The sequence below is a fragment of the Scyliorhinus torazame genome, chromosome 4 (genome assembly GCF_047496885.1).
Source record: "Scyliorhinus torazame isolate Kashiwa2021f chromosome 4, sScyTor2.1, whole genome shotgun sequence".
NCBI classification, from domain to species: domain Eukaryota; kingdom Metazoa; phylum Chordata; class Chondrichthyes; order Carcharhiniformes; family Scyliorhinidae; genus Scyliorhinus; species Scyliorhinus torazame.
The window spans coordinates 3,933,492-3,946,177 of record NC_092710.1 but is presented as its reverse complement, the minus strand read 5'-3'; the positions used below and the strand labels follow the sequence as shown (position 1 = coordinate 3,946,177).

At 52.5% G+C, this 12,686-nt stretch overlaps 1 protein-coding gene across 2 annotated transcripts in view; it reads right to left on the bottom strand.

Annotated features, from left to right (window-relative positions):
• LOC140410100 (smoothelin-like protein 2) overlaps positions 1–12,686 on the bottom strand; it is a 177,726-nt gene that overhangs the window by 114,144 nt on the left and 50,896 nt on the right. For both annotated transcript variants that reach the window (XM_072498039.1, XM_072498038.1), the window contains exon 3: positions 1,199–1,436. In XM_072498039.1, the coding sequence (XP_072354140.1) occupies positions 1,199–1,436 (238 nt within the window). The remainder of the gene's footprint in view (positions 1–1,198; positions 1,437–12,686) is intronic.

The following is a 12,686-nucleotide window of genomic DNA, read 5'->3' as shown; positions in this document are numbered from 1 at the left end:
AGATTCTGAGAGGATGTTTCCCCGTGTGGGAGAGTCTGGGCCCAGAGGACAGAATCTCAGAGTGAGGGGAGATTCTGAGAGGATGTTTCCCCGTGTGGCAGAGTCTGGGAGCAGAGGGCAGAATCTCAGAGTGAGGGGAGATTCTGAGAGGATGTTTCCCCGTGTGGGAGAGTCTGGGAGCAGAGGACAGAATCTCAGAGTGAGGGGAGATGCTGAGAGGATGTTTCCCCGTGTGGGAGAGTCTGGGCCCAGAGGACAGAATCTCAGAGTGAGGGGAGATTCTGAGAGGATGTTTCCCCGTGTGGGAGAGTCTGGGCCCAGAGGACAGAATCTCAGAGTGAGGGGAGATTCTGAAAGGATGTTTCCCCATGTGGGAAAGTCTGGGACCAGAGGGCAGAATCTCAGAGTGAGGGGAGATTCTGAGAGGATGTTTCCCCATGTGGGGTAGTCTGGGCCCAGAGGGCAGAATCTCAGAGTGAGGGGAGATTCTGAGAGGATGTTTCCCCGTGTGGGAGAGTCTGGGCCCAGAGGACAGAATCTCAGAGTGAGGGGAGATTCTGAGAGGATGTTTCCCCGTGTGGGAGAGTCTGGGCCCAGAGGGCAGAATCTCAGAGTGAGGGGAGATTCTGAGAGGATGTTTCCCCGTGTGGGAGAGTCTGGGCCCAGAGGACAGAATCTCAGAGTGAGGGGAGATTCTGAGAGGATGTTTCCCCGTGTGGGAGAGTCTGGGAGCAGAGGGCAGAATCTCAGAGAGAGGGGAGATTCTGAGAGGATGTTTCCCCGTGTGGGAGAGTCTGGGCCCAGAGGGCAGAATCTCAGAGTGAGGGGAGATGCTGAGAGGATGTTTCCCCGTGTGGGAGAGTCTGGGAGCAGAGGACAGAATCAGAAACTAAAGGGTGGGCTCGAAGATGTTTCTACCCACCCCCGTTAAGAGGGGGGGGAAGCCGAACAGAGAACGAGGGGAGGGGGGTCACAGTTTATAAATAAAGGAGTCTCCCGTTGAAGAGGGAGACGAGGAGGAATTTCCTCTCTCGGAGGCTCAGTAGTCTGTGGAAATCTCTCCCTCAGAGAGCGGCGGAGGCTGCGGCCCACCCGATATATTCAAGGCCCGAGTCAGACAGAGTTGATCGGCGAGGGGGTCGAGGGTGACCGGTGGGGTGGGGCGGGTCGGGCGTTATTCAAAGGCGTAGCCCAGTACCTTCTCCATGGGTCCCAGGAGACACGGCTTCCAGCGCAGCATTGCTGCTGTCACCCCCCGAGTCAGCTCCCCCTCTCACCGGGGGCGGGGTATCATGACAGGCTTCACCTCCGGGAACCAGGCCAGACTTCTCACCCGATACCCTGGTATCCGTATCCTGTCCAGTTTCACCATCTTCCTGATCCTCTCCTTGTCCCAGTGTCTTACCCAGCTCCTGCAAGTCCTTCACCAACTCATTCTGCACACAAACACAGACACAGTTACACCGAGAGTCCACTCCCTCTCTCTCAGGGAGATATCTGTACACTGACTTGTGTCTCTCAGTCCCCTCTCTCTCAGGGAGATATCTGTACACTGACTGGTGTCTCTCTGTCCCCCCTCTCTCAGGGAGATATCTGTACACTGACTGGTGTCTCTCAGTCCCCTCTCTCTCAGGGAGATATCTGTACACTGACTGGTGTCTCTCAGTCCCCTCGCTCTCTCAGGGAGATATCTGTACACTGACTGGTGTCTCTCAGTTCCCTCTCTCTCAGGGAGATATCTGTACACTGACTTGTGTCTCTCAGTCCCCTCTCTCTCAGGGAGATATCTGTACACTGACTGGTGTCTCTCAGTCCCCACTCTCTCAGGGAGATATCTGTACACTGACTGGTGTCTCTCAGTCCCCTCGCTCTCTCAGGGAGATATCTGTACACTGACTGGTGTCTCTCAGTTCCCTCTCTCTCTCAGGGAGATATCTGTACACTGACTGGTGTCTCTCAGTCCCCTCTCTCTCTCAGGGAGATATCTGTACACTGACTGGTGTCTCTCAGTCCCCTCTCTCTCTCAGGGAGATATCTGTATACTGACTGGTCTCTCTCAGTCCCCTCTCTCTCAGGGAGATATCTGTACCCTGACGGGTGTCTCTCAGTCCCCTCTCTCTCTCAGGGAGATATCTGTACACTGACTGGTGTCTCTCAGTCTCCTCTCTCTCTCAGGGAGATATCTGTACACTGACTGGTCTCTCTCAGTCCTCTCTCTCTCTCAGGGAGATATCTGTACACTGACTGGTGTCTCTCAGTCTCCTCTCTCTCAGGGAGATATCTGTACACTGACTGGTGTGTCTCAGTCCCCTCTCTCTCAGGGAGATATCTGTACCCTGACTGGTGTCTTTCAGTCCCCTCTCTCTCAGGGAGATATCTGTACATTGACTGGTGTCTCTCAGTCCCCTCTCTCTCTGGGAGATATCTGTACACTGACTGGTCTCTCTCAGTCCTCTCTCTCTCTCTCAGGGAGATATCTGTACACTGACTGGTGTCTCTCAGTCCCCTCTCTCTCAGGGAGATATCTGTACACTGACTGGTGTCTCTCAGTCTCCCTCTCTCAGGGAGATATCTGTACACTGACTGGTGTCTCTCAGTCCCCTCTCTCTCTCAGGGAGTTATCTGTACCCTGACTGGTATCTCTCAGTCCCCTCTCTCTCTCAGGGAGATATCTTCACACTGACTGGTGTCTCTCGGTCCCCTCTCTCTCTGGGAGATATCTGTACACTGACTGGTGTCTCTCAGTCTCCCTCTCTCTCAGGGAGATATCTGTACACTGACTGGTGTCTCTCAGTCCCCTCTCTCTCTCAGGGAGATATCTGTACCCTGACTGGTGTCTCTCAGTCCCCTCTCTCTCAGGGAGATATTTGCACACTGACTGGTGTCTCTCAGTCCCCTCTCTCTCTCAGGGAGATATCTGTACACTGACTGGTGTCTCTCAGTCCCCTCTCTCTCAATGAGATATCTGTACACTGACTGGTGTCTCTCAGTCCCCTCTCTCTCAGGGAGATATCTGTACACTGACTGGTGTCTCTCAGTCCCCTCTCTCTCTCAGGGAGATATCTGTACACTGACTGGTGTCTCTCAGTCCCCTCTCTCTCAGGGAGATATCTGTACACTGACTGGTGTCTCTCAGTCCCCCCTCTCTCTCAGGGAGATATCTGTACACTGACTGGTGTCTCTCAGTCCCCTCTCTCTCTCAGGGAGATATCTGTACACTGATTGGTGTCTCTCAGTCCCCTCTCTCTCTCTCAGGGAGATATCTGTACACTGACTGGTGTCTCTCTGTCCCCTCTCTCTCTCAGGGAGATATCTGTACACTGACTGGTGTCTCTCAGTCCCCCCTCTCTCTCAGGGAGATATCTGTACACTGACTGGTGTCTCTCAGTCCCCCCTCTCTCTCAGGGAGATATCTGTACACTGACTGGTGTCTCTCAGTCCCCTCTCTCTCTCGGGGAGATATCTGTACACTGACTGGTGTCTCTCAGTCCCCTCTCTCTCTCAGGGAGATATCTGTACACTGACTGGTGTCTCTCAGTCCCCTCTCTCTCTCTCAGGGAGATATCTGTACACTGACTGGTGTCTCTCAGTCCTCTCTCTCCCAGGGAGATATCTGTACATTGACTGGTGTCTCTCCGTCCCCTCTCTCTCAGGGAGACATCTGTACACTGACTGGTGTCTCTCAGTCCCTTCTCTCTCTCAGGGGGATATCTGTACACTGTCTGGTGTCTCTCAGTCCCCTCTCTCTCTCAGGGAGATATCTGTACACTGACTGGTGTCTCTCAGTCTCCCTCTTTCTCAGGGAGATATCTGTACACTGACTGTGTTTCTCAGTCCTCTCTCTCTCTCAGGGAGGTATCTGTACACTGACTGGTGTCTCTCAGTCCCCTCTCTCTCTCAGGGGGGTATCTGTACACTGACTGGTGTCTCTCAGTCCCCTCTCTCTCAGGGAGATATCTGTACACTGACTGGTGTCTCTCAGTCTCCCTCTTTCTCAGGGAGATATCTGTACACTGACTGGTGTCTCTCAGTCCCCTCTCTCTCTCAGGGAGATATATGTACACTGACTGGTGTCTCTCAGTCCCCTCTCTCTCACAGGGAGATATCTGTACACTGACTGGTGTCTCTCAGTCCCCTCTCCCTCAGGGAGATATCTGTACACTGACTGGTGTCTCTCAGTCCCCTCTCTCTCTCAGGGAGATATCTGTACACTGATTGGTGTCTCTCAGTCCACTCTCTCTCTCAGGGAGATATCTGTACACTGACTGGTGTCTCTCAGTTCCCTCTCTCTCAGGGAGATATCTGTACACTGACTGGTGTCTCTCAGTCCCCTCTCTCTCAGGGGGATATCTGTACACTGACTGGTGTGTCTCAGTCCCCTCTCTCTCAGGGAGATATCTGTACACTGACTGGTGTCTCTCAGTCCTCTCTCTCTCAGGGAGATATCTGTACACTGACTGGTGTCTCTCAGTCCCCTCTCTCTCAGGGAGCTATCTGTACACTGACTGGTGTCTCTCAGTCCCCTCTCTCTCTCAGGAGATATCTGTACACTGACTGGTGTCTCTCAGTCCCCTCACTCTCAGGGAGATATCTGTACACTGACTGGTGTCTCTCAGTCCCCTCTCTCTCTCAGGGAGATATCTGTACACTGACTGGTGTCTCTCAGTCCCCTCTCTCTCAGGGAGATATCTGTACACTGACTGGTGTCTCTCAGTCCCCCCCCCTCTCTCTCAGGGAGATATCTGTACACTGACTGGTGTCTCTCAGTCCTCTCTCTCAGGGAGATATCTGTACACTGACTGGTGTCTCTCAGTCCCCTCTCTCTCTCAGGGAGATATCTGTACACTGACTGGTGTCTCTCAGTCCTCTCTCTCAGGGAGATATCTGTACACTGACTGGTGTCTCTCAGTCCCCACCCCCCCCTCTCTCTCAGGGAGATATCTGTACACTGACTGGTGTCTCTCAGTCCCCTCTCTCTCTCAGGGAGATATCTGTACACTGACTGGTGTCTCTCAGTCCCCTCTCTCTCTCAGGGAGATATCTGTACACTGACTGGTGTCTCTCAGTCCTCTCTCTCAGGGAGATATCTGTACACTGACTGGTGTCTCTCAGTCCTCTCTCTCTCTCAGGGAGATATCTGTACACTGACTGGTGTCTCTCAGTCCCCTCTCTCTCAGGGAGATATCTGTACACTGACTGGTGTCTCTCAGTCCTCTCTCTCAGGAAGATATCTGTACACTGACTAGTGTCTCTCAGTCCCCTCTCTCTCTCAGGGAGATATCTGTACACTGACTGGTGTCTCTCAGTCCCCTCTCTCTCAGGGAGATATCTGTACACTGACTGGTGTCTCTCAGTCCTCTCTCTCTCTCAGGGAGATATCTGTACACTGACTGGTGTCTCTCAGTCCCCTCTCTCAGGGAGATATCTGTACACTGACTGGTGTCTCTCAGTCCCCTCTCTCTCTCTCTGGGAGATATCTGTACACTGACTGGTGTCTCTCAGTCCCCTCTCTCTCTCAGGGAGATATCTGTACACTGACTGGTGTCTCTCAGTCCCCTCTCTCTCAGGAAGATATCTGTACACTGACTGGTGTCTCTCAGTCCCCTCTCTCAGAGAGATATCTGTACACTGACTGGTGTCTCTCAGTCCCCTCGCTCTCTCAGGGAGATATCTGTACACTGACTGGTGTCTCTCAGTCCCCCCCCCCCTCTCTCTCAGGGAGATATCTGTACACTGACTGGTGTCTCTCAGTCCTCTCTCTCCGGGAGATATCTGTACACTGACTGGTGTCTCTCAGTCCCCCCTCTCTCTCAGGGAGATATCTGTACACTGACTGGTGTCTCTCAGTCCTCTCTCACTCAGGGAGATATCTGTACACTGACTGGTGTCTCTCAGTCCCCTCTCTCTCTCTCAGGGAGATATCTGTACACTGACTGGTGTCTCTCAGTCCTCTCTCTCTCAGGGAGATATCTGTACTCTGACTGGTGTCTCTCAGTCCCCTCTCTCTCAGGGAGCTATCTGTACACTGACTGGTGTCTCTCAGTCCCCTCTCTCTCTCAGGAGATATCTGTACACTGACTGGTGTCTCTCAGTCCCCTCACTCTCAGGGAGATATCTGTACACTGACTGGTGTCTCTCAGTCCCCTCTCTCTCTCAGGGAGATATCTGTACACTGACTGGTGTCTCTCAGTCCCCTCTCTCTCAGGGAGCTATCTGTACACTGACTGGTGTCTCTCAGTCCCCTCTCTCTCTCAGGAGATATCTGTACACTGACTGGTGTCTCTCAGTCCCCTCACTCTCAGGGAGATATCTGTACACTGACTGGTGTCTCTCAGTCCCCTCTCTCTCTCAGGGAGATATCTGTACACTGACTGGTGTCTCTCAGTCCCCTCTCTCTCAGGGAGATATCTGTACACTGACTGGTGTCTCTCAGTCCTCTCTCTCAGGAAGATATCTGTACACTGACTAGTGTCTCTCAGTCCTCTCTCTCTCTCAGGGAGATATCTGTACACTGACTGGTGTCTCTCAGTCCCCTCTCTCTCAGGGAGATATCTGTACACTGACTGGTGTCTCTCAGTCCTCTCTCTCTCTCAGGGAGATATCTGTACACTGACTGGTGTCTCTCAGTCCCCTCTCTCAGGGAGATATCTGTACACTGACTGGTGTCTCTCAGTCCCCTCTCTCTCTCTCTGGGAGATATCTGTACACTGACTGGTGTCTCTCAGTCCCCTCTCTCTCTCAGGGAGATATCTGTACACTGACTGGTGTCTCTCAGTCCCCTCTCTCTCAGGAAGATATCTGTACACTGACTGGTGTCTCTCAGTCCCCTCTCTCAGAGAGATATCTGTACACTGACTGGTGTCTCTCAGTCCTCTCTCACTCAGGGAGATATCTGTACACTGACTGGTGTCTCTCAGTCCCCTCTCTCTCTCTCAGGGAGATATCTGTACACTGACTGGTGTCTCTCAGTCCTCTCTCTCTCAGGGAGATATCTGTACTCTGACTGGTGTCTCTCAGTCCCCTCTCTCTCAGGGAGCTATCTGTACACTGACTGGTGTCTCTCAGTCCCCTCTCTCTCTCAGGAGATATCTGTACACTGACTGGTGTCTCTCAGTCCCCTCACTCTCAGGGAGATATCTGTACACTGACTGGTGTCTCTCAGTCCCCTCTCTCTCTCAGGGAGATATCTGTACACTGACTGGTGTCTCTCAGTCCCCTCTCTCTCAGGGAGATATCTGTACACTGACTGGTGTCTCTCAGTCCCCCCCCCCTCTCTCTCAGGGAGATATCTGTACACTGACTGGTGTCTCTCAGTCCTCTCTCTCAGGGAGATATCTGTACACTGACTGGTGTCTCTCAGTCCCCTCTCTCTCTCAGGGAGATATCTGTACACTGACTGGTGTCTCTCAGTCCTCTCTCTCAGGGAGATATCTGTACACTGACTGGTGTCTCTCAGTCCCCACCCCCCCCCCCCCTCTCTCTCAGGGAGATATCTGTACACTGACTGGTGTCTCTCAGTCCCCTCTCTCTCTCAGGGAGATATCTGTACACTGACTGGTGTCTCTCAGTCCCCTCTCTCTCTCAGGGAGATATCTGTACACTGACTGGTGTCTCTCAGTCCTCTCTCTCAGGGAGATATCTGTACACTGACTGGTGTCTCTCAGTCCTCTCTCTCTCTCAGGGAGATATCTGTACACTGACTGGTGTCTCTCAGTCCCCTCTCTCTCAGGGAGATATCTGTACACTGACTGGTGTCTCTCAGTCCTCTCTCTCAGGAAGATATCTGTACACTGACTAGTGTCTCTCAGTCCTCTCTCTCTCTCAGGGAGATATCTGTACACTGACTGGTGTCTCTCAGTCCCCTCTCTCTCAGGGAGATATCTGTACACTGACTGGTGTCTCTCAGTCCTCTCTCTCTCTCAGGGAGATATCTGTACACTGACTGGTGTCTCTCAGTCCCCTCTCTGAGGGAGATATCTGTACACTGACTGGTGTCTCTCAGTCCCCTCTCTCTCTCTCTGGGAGATATCTGTACACTGACTGGTGTCTCTCAGTCCCCTCTCTCTCTCAGGGAGATATCTGTACACTGACTGGTGTCTCTCAGTCCCCTCTCTCTCAGGAAGATATCTGTACACTGACTGGTGTCTCTCAGTCCCCTCTCTCAGAGAGATATCTGTACACTGACTGGTGTCTCTCAGTCCCCTCGCTCTCTCAGGGAGATATCTGTACACTGACTGGTGTCTCTCAGTCCCCCCCCCCCCTCTCTCTCAGGGAGATATCTGTACACTGACTGGTGTCTCTCAGTCCTCTCTCTCCGGGAGATATCTGTACACTGACTGGTGTCTCTCAGTCCCCTCTCTCACTCAGGGAGATATCTGTACACTGATTGGTGTCTCTCAGTCCACTCTCTCTCTCAGGGAGATATCTGTACACTGACTGGTGTCTCTCAGTCCCCTCTCTCTCAGGGAGATATCTGTACACTGACTGGTGTCTCTCAGTCCTCTCTCTCTCTCAGGGAGATATCTGTACACTGACTGGTGTCTCTCAGTCCCCTCTCTCAGGGAGATATCTGTACACTGACTGGTGTCTCTCAGTCCCCTCTCTCTCTCTCTGGGAGATATCTGTACACTGACTGGTGTCTCTCAGTCCCCTCTCTCTCTCAGGGAGATATCTGTACACTGACTGGTGTCTCTCAGTCCCCTCTCTCTCAGGAAGATATCTGTACACTGACTGGTGTCTCTCAGTCCCCTCTCTCAGAGAGATATCTGTACACTGACTGGTGTCTCTCAGTCCCCTCGCTCTCTCAGGGAGATATCTGTACACTGACTGGTGTCTCTCAGTCCCCCCCCCCCTCTCTCTCAGGGAGATATCTGTACACTGACTGGTGTCTCTCAGTCCTCTCTCTCCGGGAGATATCAGTACACTGACTGGTGTCTCTCAGTCCCCCCTCTCTCTCAGGGAGATATCTGTACACTGACTGGTGTCTCTCAGTCCTCTCTCACTCAGGGAGATATCTGTACACTGACTGGTGTCTCTCAGTCCCCTCTCTCTCTCTCAGGGAGATATCTGTACACTGACTGGTGTCTCTCAGTCCTCTCTCTCTCAGGGAGATATCTGTACACTGACTGGTGTCTCTCAGTCCCCTCTCTCTCTCAGGGGGGTATCTGTACACTGACTGGTGTCTCTCAGTCCCCTCTCTCTCACAGGGAGATATCTGTACACTGACTGGTGTCTCTCACTCCCCTCTCCCTCAGGGAGATATCTGTACACTGACTGGTGTCTCTCAGTCCCCTCTCTCTCTCAGGGAGATATCTGTACACTGATTGGTGTCTCTCAGTCCACTCTCTCTCTCAGGGAGATATCTGTACACTGACTGGTGTCTCTCAGTTCCCTCTCTCTCAGGGAGATATCTGTACACTGACTGGTGTCTCTCAGTCCCCTCTCTCTCTCAGGGGGATATCTGTACACTGACTGGTGTCTCTCAGTCCCCTCTCTCTCAGGGAGATATCTGTACACTGACTGGTGTCTCTCATTCCTCTCTCTCTCAGGGAGATATCTGTACACTGACTGGTGTCTCTCAGTCCCCTCTCTCTCAGGGAGATATCTGTACACTGACTGGTGTCTCTCAGTCCTCTCTCTCAGGGAGATATCTGTACACTGACTGGTGTCTCTCAGTCCCCTCTCTCTCAGGGAGCTATCTGTACACTGACTGGTGTCTCTCAGTCCCCTCTCTATCTCAGGGAGATATCTGTACACTGACTGGTGTCTCTCAGTCCCCTCTCTCTCTCAGGGAGATATCTGTACACTGATTGGTGTCTCTCAGTCCCCTCTCTCTCTCTCAGGGAGATATCTGTACACTGACTGGTGTCTCTCAGTCCCCTCTCTCTCAGGGAGATATCTGTACACTGACTGGTGTCTCTCAGTCCCCCCCCCCCCTCTCTCAGGGAGATATCTGTACACTGACTGGTGTCTCTCAGTCCTCTCTCTCAGGGAGATATCTGTACACTGACTGGTGTCTCTCAGTCCCCTCTCTCTCTCAGGGAGATATCTGTACACTGACTGGTGTCTCTCAGTCCTCTCTCTCAGGGAGATATCTGTACACTGACTGGTGTCTCTCAGTCCCCACCCCCCCCACCCCTCTCTCTCAGGGAGATATCTGTACACTGACTGGTGTCTCTCAGTCCCCTCTCTCACTCAGGGAGATATCTGTACACTGATTGGTGTCTCTCAGTCCACTCTCTCTCTCAGGGAGATATCTGTACACTGACTGGTGTCTCTCAGTCCCCTCTCTCTCAGGGAGATATCTGTACACTGACTGGTGTCTCTCACTCCCCTCTCCCTCAGGGAGATATCTGTACACTGACTGGTGTCTCTCAGTCCTCTCTCACTCAGGGAGATATCTGTACACTGACTGGTGTCTCTCAGTCCCCTCTCTCTCTCTCAGGGAGATATCTGTACACTGACTGGTGTCTCTCAGTCCTCTCTCTCTCAGGGAGATATCTGTACACTGACTGGTGTCTCTCAGTCCCCTCTCTCTCTCAGGGGGGTATCTGTACACTGACTGGTGTCTCTCAGTCCCCTCTCTCTCACAGGGAGATATCTGTACACTGACTGGTGTCTCTCACTCCCCTCTCCCTCAGGGAGATATCTGTACACTGACTGGTGTCTCTCAGTCCCCTCTCTCTCTCAGGGAGATATCTGTACACTGATTGGTGTCTCTCAGTCCACTCTCTCTCTCAGGGAGATATCTGTACACTGACTGGTGTCTCTCAGTTCCCTCTCTCTCAGGGAGATATCTGTGCACTGACTGGTGTCTCTCAGTCCTCTCTCTCTCAGGGAGATATCTGTACACTGACTGGTGTCTCTCAGTCCCCTCTCTCTCTCAGGGGGGTATCTGTACACTGACTGGTGTCTCTCAGTCCCCTCTCTCTCACAGGGAGATATCTGTACACTGACTGGTGTCTCTCACTCCCCTCTCCCTCAGGGAGATATCTGTACACTGACTGGTGTCTCTCAGTCCCCTCTCTCTCTCAGGGAGATATCTGTACACTGATTGGTGTCTCTCAGTCCACTCTCTCTCTCAGGGAGATATCTGTACACTGACTGGTGTCTCTCAGTTCCCTCTCTCTCAGGGAGATATCTGTACACTGACTGGTGTCTCTCAGTCCCCTCTCTCTCTCAGGGGGATATCTGTACACTGACTGGTGTCTCTCAGTCCCCTCTCTCTCAGGGAGATATCTGTACACTGACTGGTGTCTCTCATTCCTCTCTCTCTCAGGGAGATATCTGTACACTGACTGGTGTCTCTCAGTCCCCTCTCTCTCAGGGAGATATCTGTACACTGACTGGTGTCTCTCAGTCCTCTCTCTCAGGGAGATATCTGTACACTGACTGGTGTCTCTCAGTCCCCTCTCTCTCAGGGAGCTATCTGTACACTGACTGGTGTCTCTCAGTCCCCTCTCTATCTCAGGGAGATATCTGTACACTGACTGGTGTCTCTCAGTCCCCTCTCTCTCTCAGGGAGATATCTGTACACTGATTGGTGTCTCTCAGTCCCCTCTCTCTCTCAGGGAGATATCTGTACACTGACTGGTGTCTCTCAGTCCCCTCTCTCTCAGGGAGATATCTGTACACTGACTGGTGTCTCTCAGTCCCCCCCCCCCCCTCTCTCAGGGAGATATCTGTACACTGACTGGTGTCTCTCAGTCCTCTCTCTCAGGGAGATATCTGTACACTGACTGGTGTCTCTCAGTCCCCTCTCTCTCTCAGGGAGATATCTGTACACTGACTGGTGTCTCTCAGTCCTCTCTCTCAGGGAGATATCTGTACACTGACTGGTGTCTCTCAGTCCCCACCCCCCCCCCCCCACCCCTCTCTCTCAGGGAGATATCTGTACACTGACTGGTGTCTCTCAGTCCCCTCTCTCACTCAGGGAGATATCTGTACACTGATTGGTGTCTCTCAGTCCACTCTCTCTCTCAGGGAGATATCTGTACACTGACTGGTGTCTCTCAGTCCCCTCTCTCTCAGGGAGATATCTGTACACTGACTGGTGTCTCTCAGTCCTCTCTCTCTCTCAGGGAGATATCTGTACACTGACTGGTGTCTCTCAGTCCCCTCTCTCAGGGAGATATCTGTACACTGACTGGTGTCTCTCAGTCCCCTCTCTCTCTCTCTGGGAGATATCTGTACACTGACTGGTGTCTCTCAGTCCCCTCTCTCTCTCAGGGAGATATCTGTACACTGACTGGTGTCTCTCAGTCCCCTCTCTCTCAGGAAGATATCTGTACACTGACTGGTGTCTCTCAGTCCCCTCTCTCAGAGAGATATCTGTACACTGACTGGTGTCTCTCAGTCCCCTCGCTCTCTCAGGGAGATATCTGTACACTGACTGGTGTCTCTCAGTCCCCCCCCCCCTCTCTCTCAGGGAGATATCTGTACACTGACTGGTGTCTCTCAGTCCTCTCTCTCCGGGAGATATCTGTACACTGACTGGTGTCTCTCAGTCCCCCCTCTCTCTCAGGGAGATATCTGTACACTGACTGGTGTCTCTCAGTCCTCTCTCACTCAGGGAGATATCTGTACACTGACTGGTGTCTCTCAGTCCCCTCTCTCTCTCTCAGGGAGATATCTGTACACTGACTGGTGTCTCTCAGTCCTCTCTCTCTCAGGGAGATATCTGTACA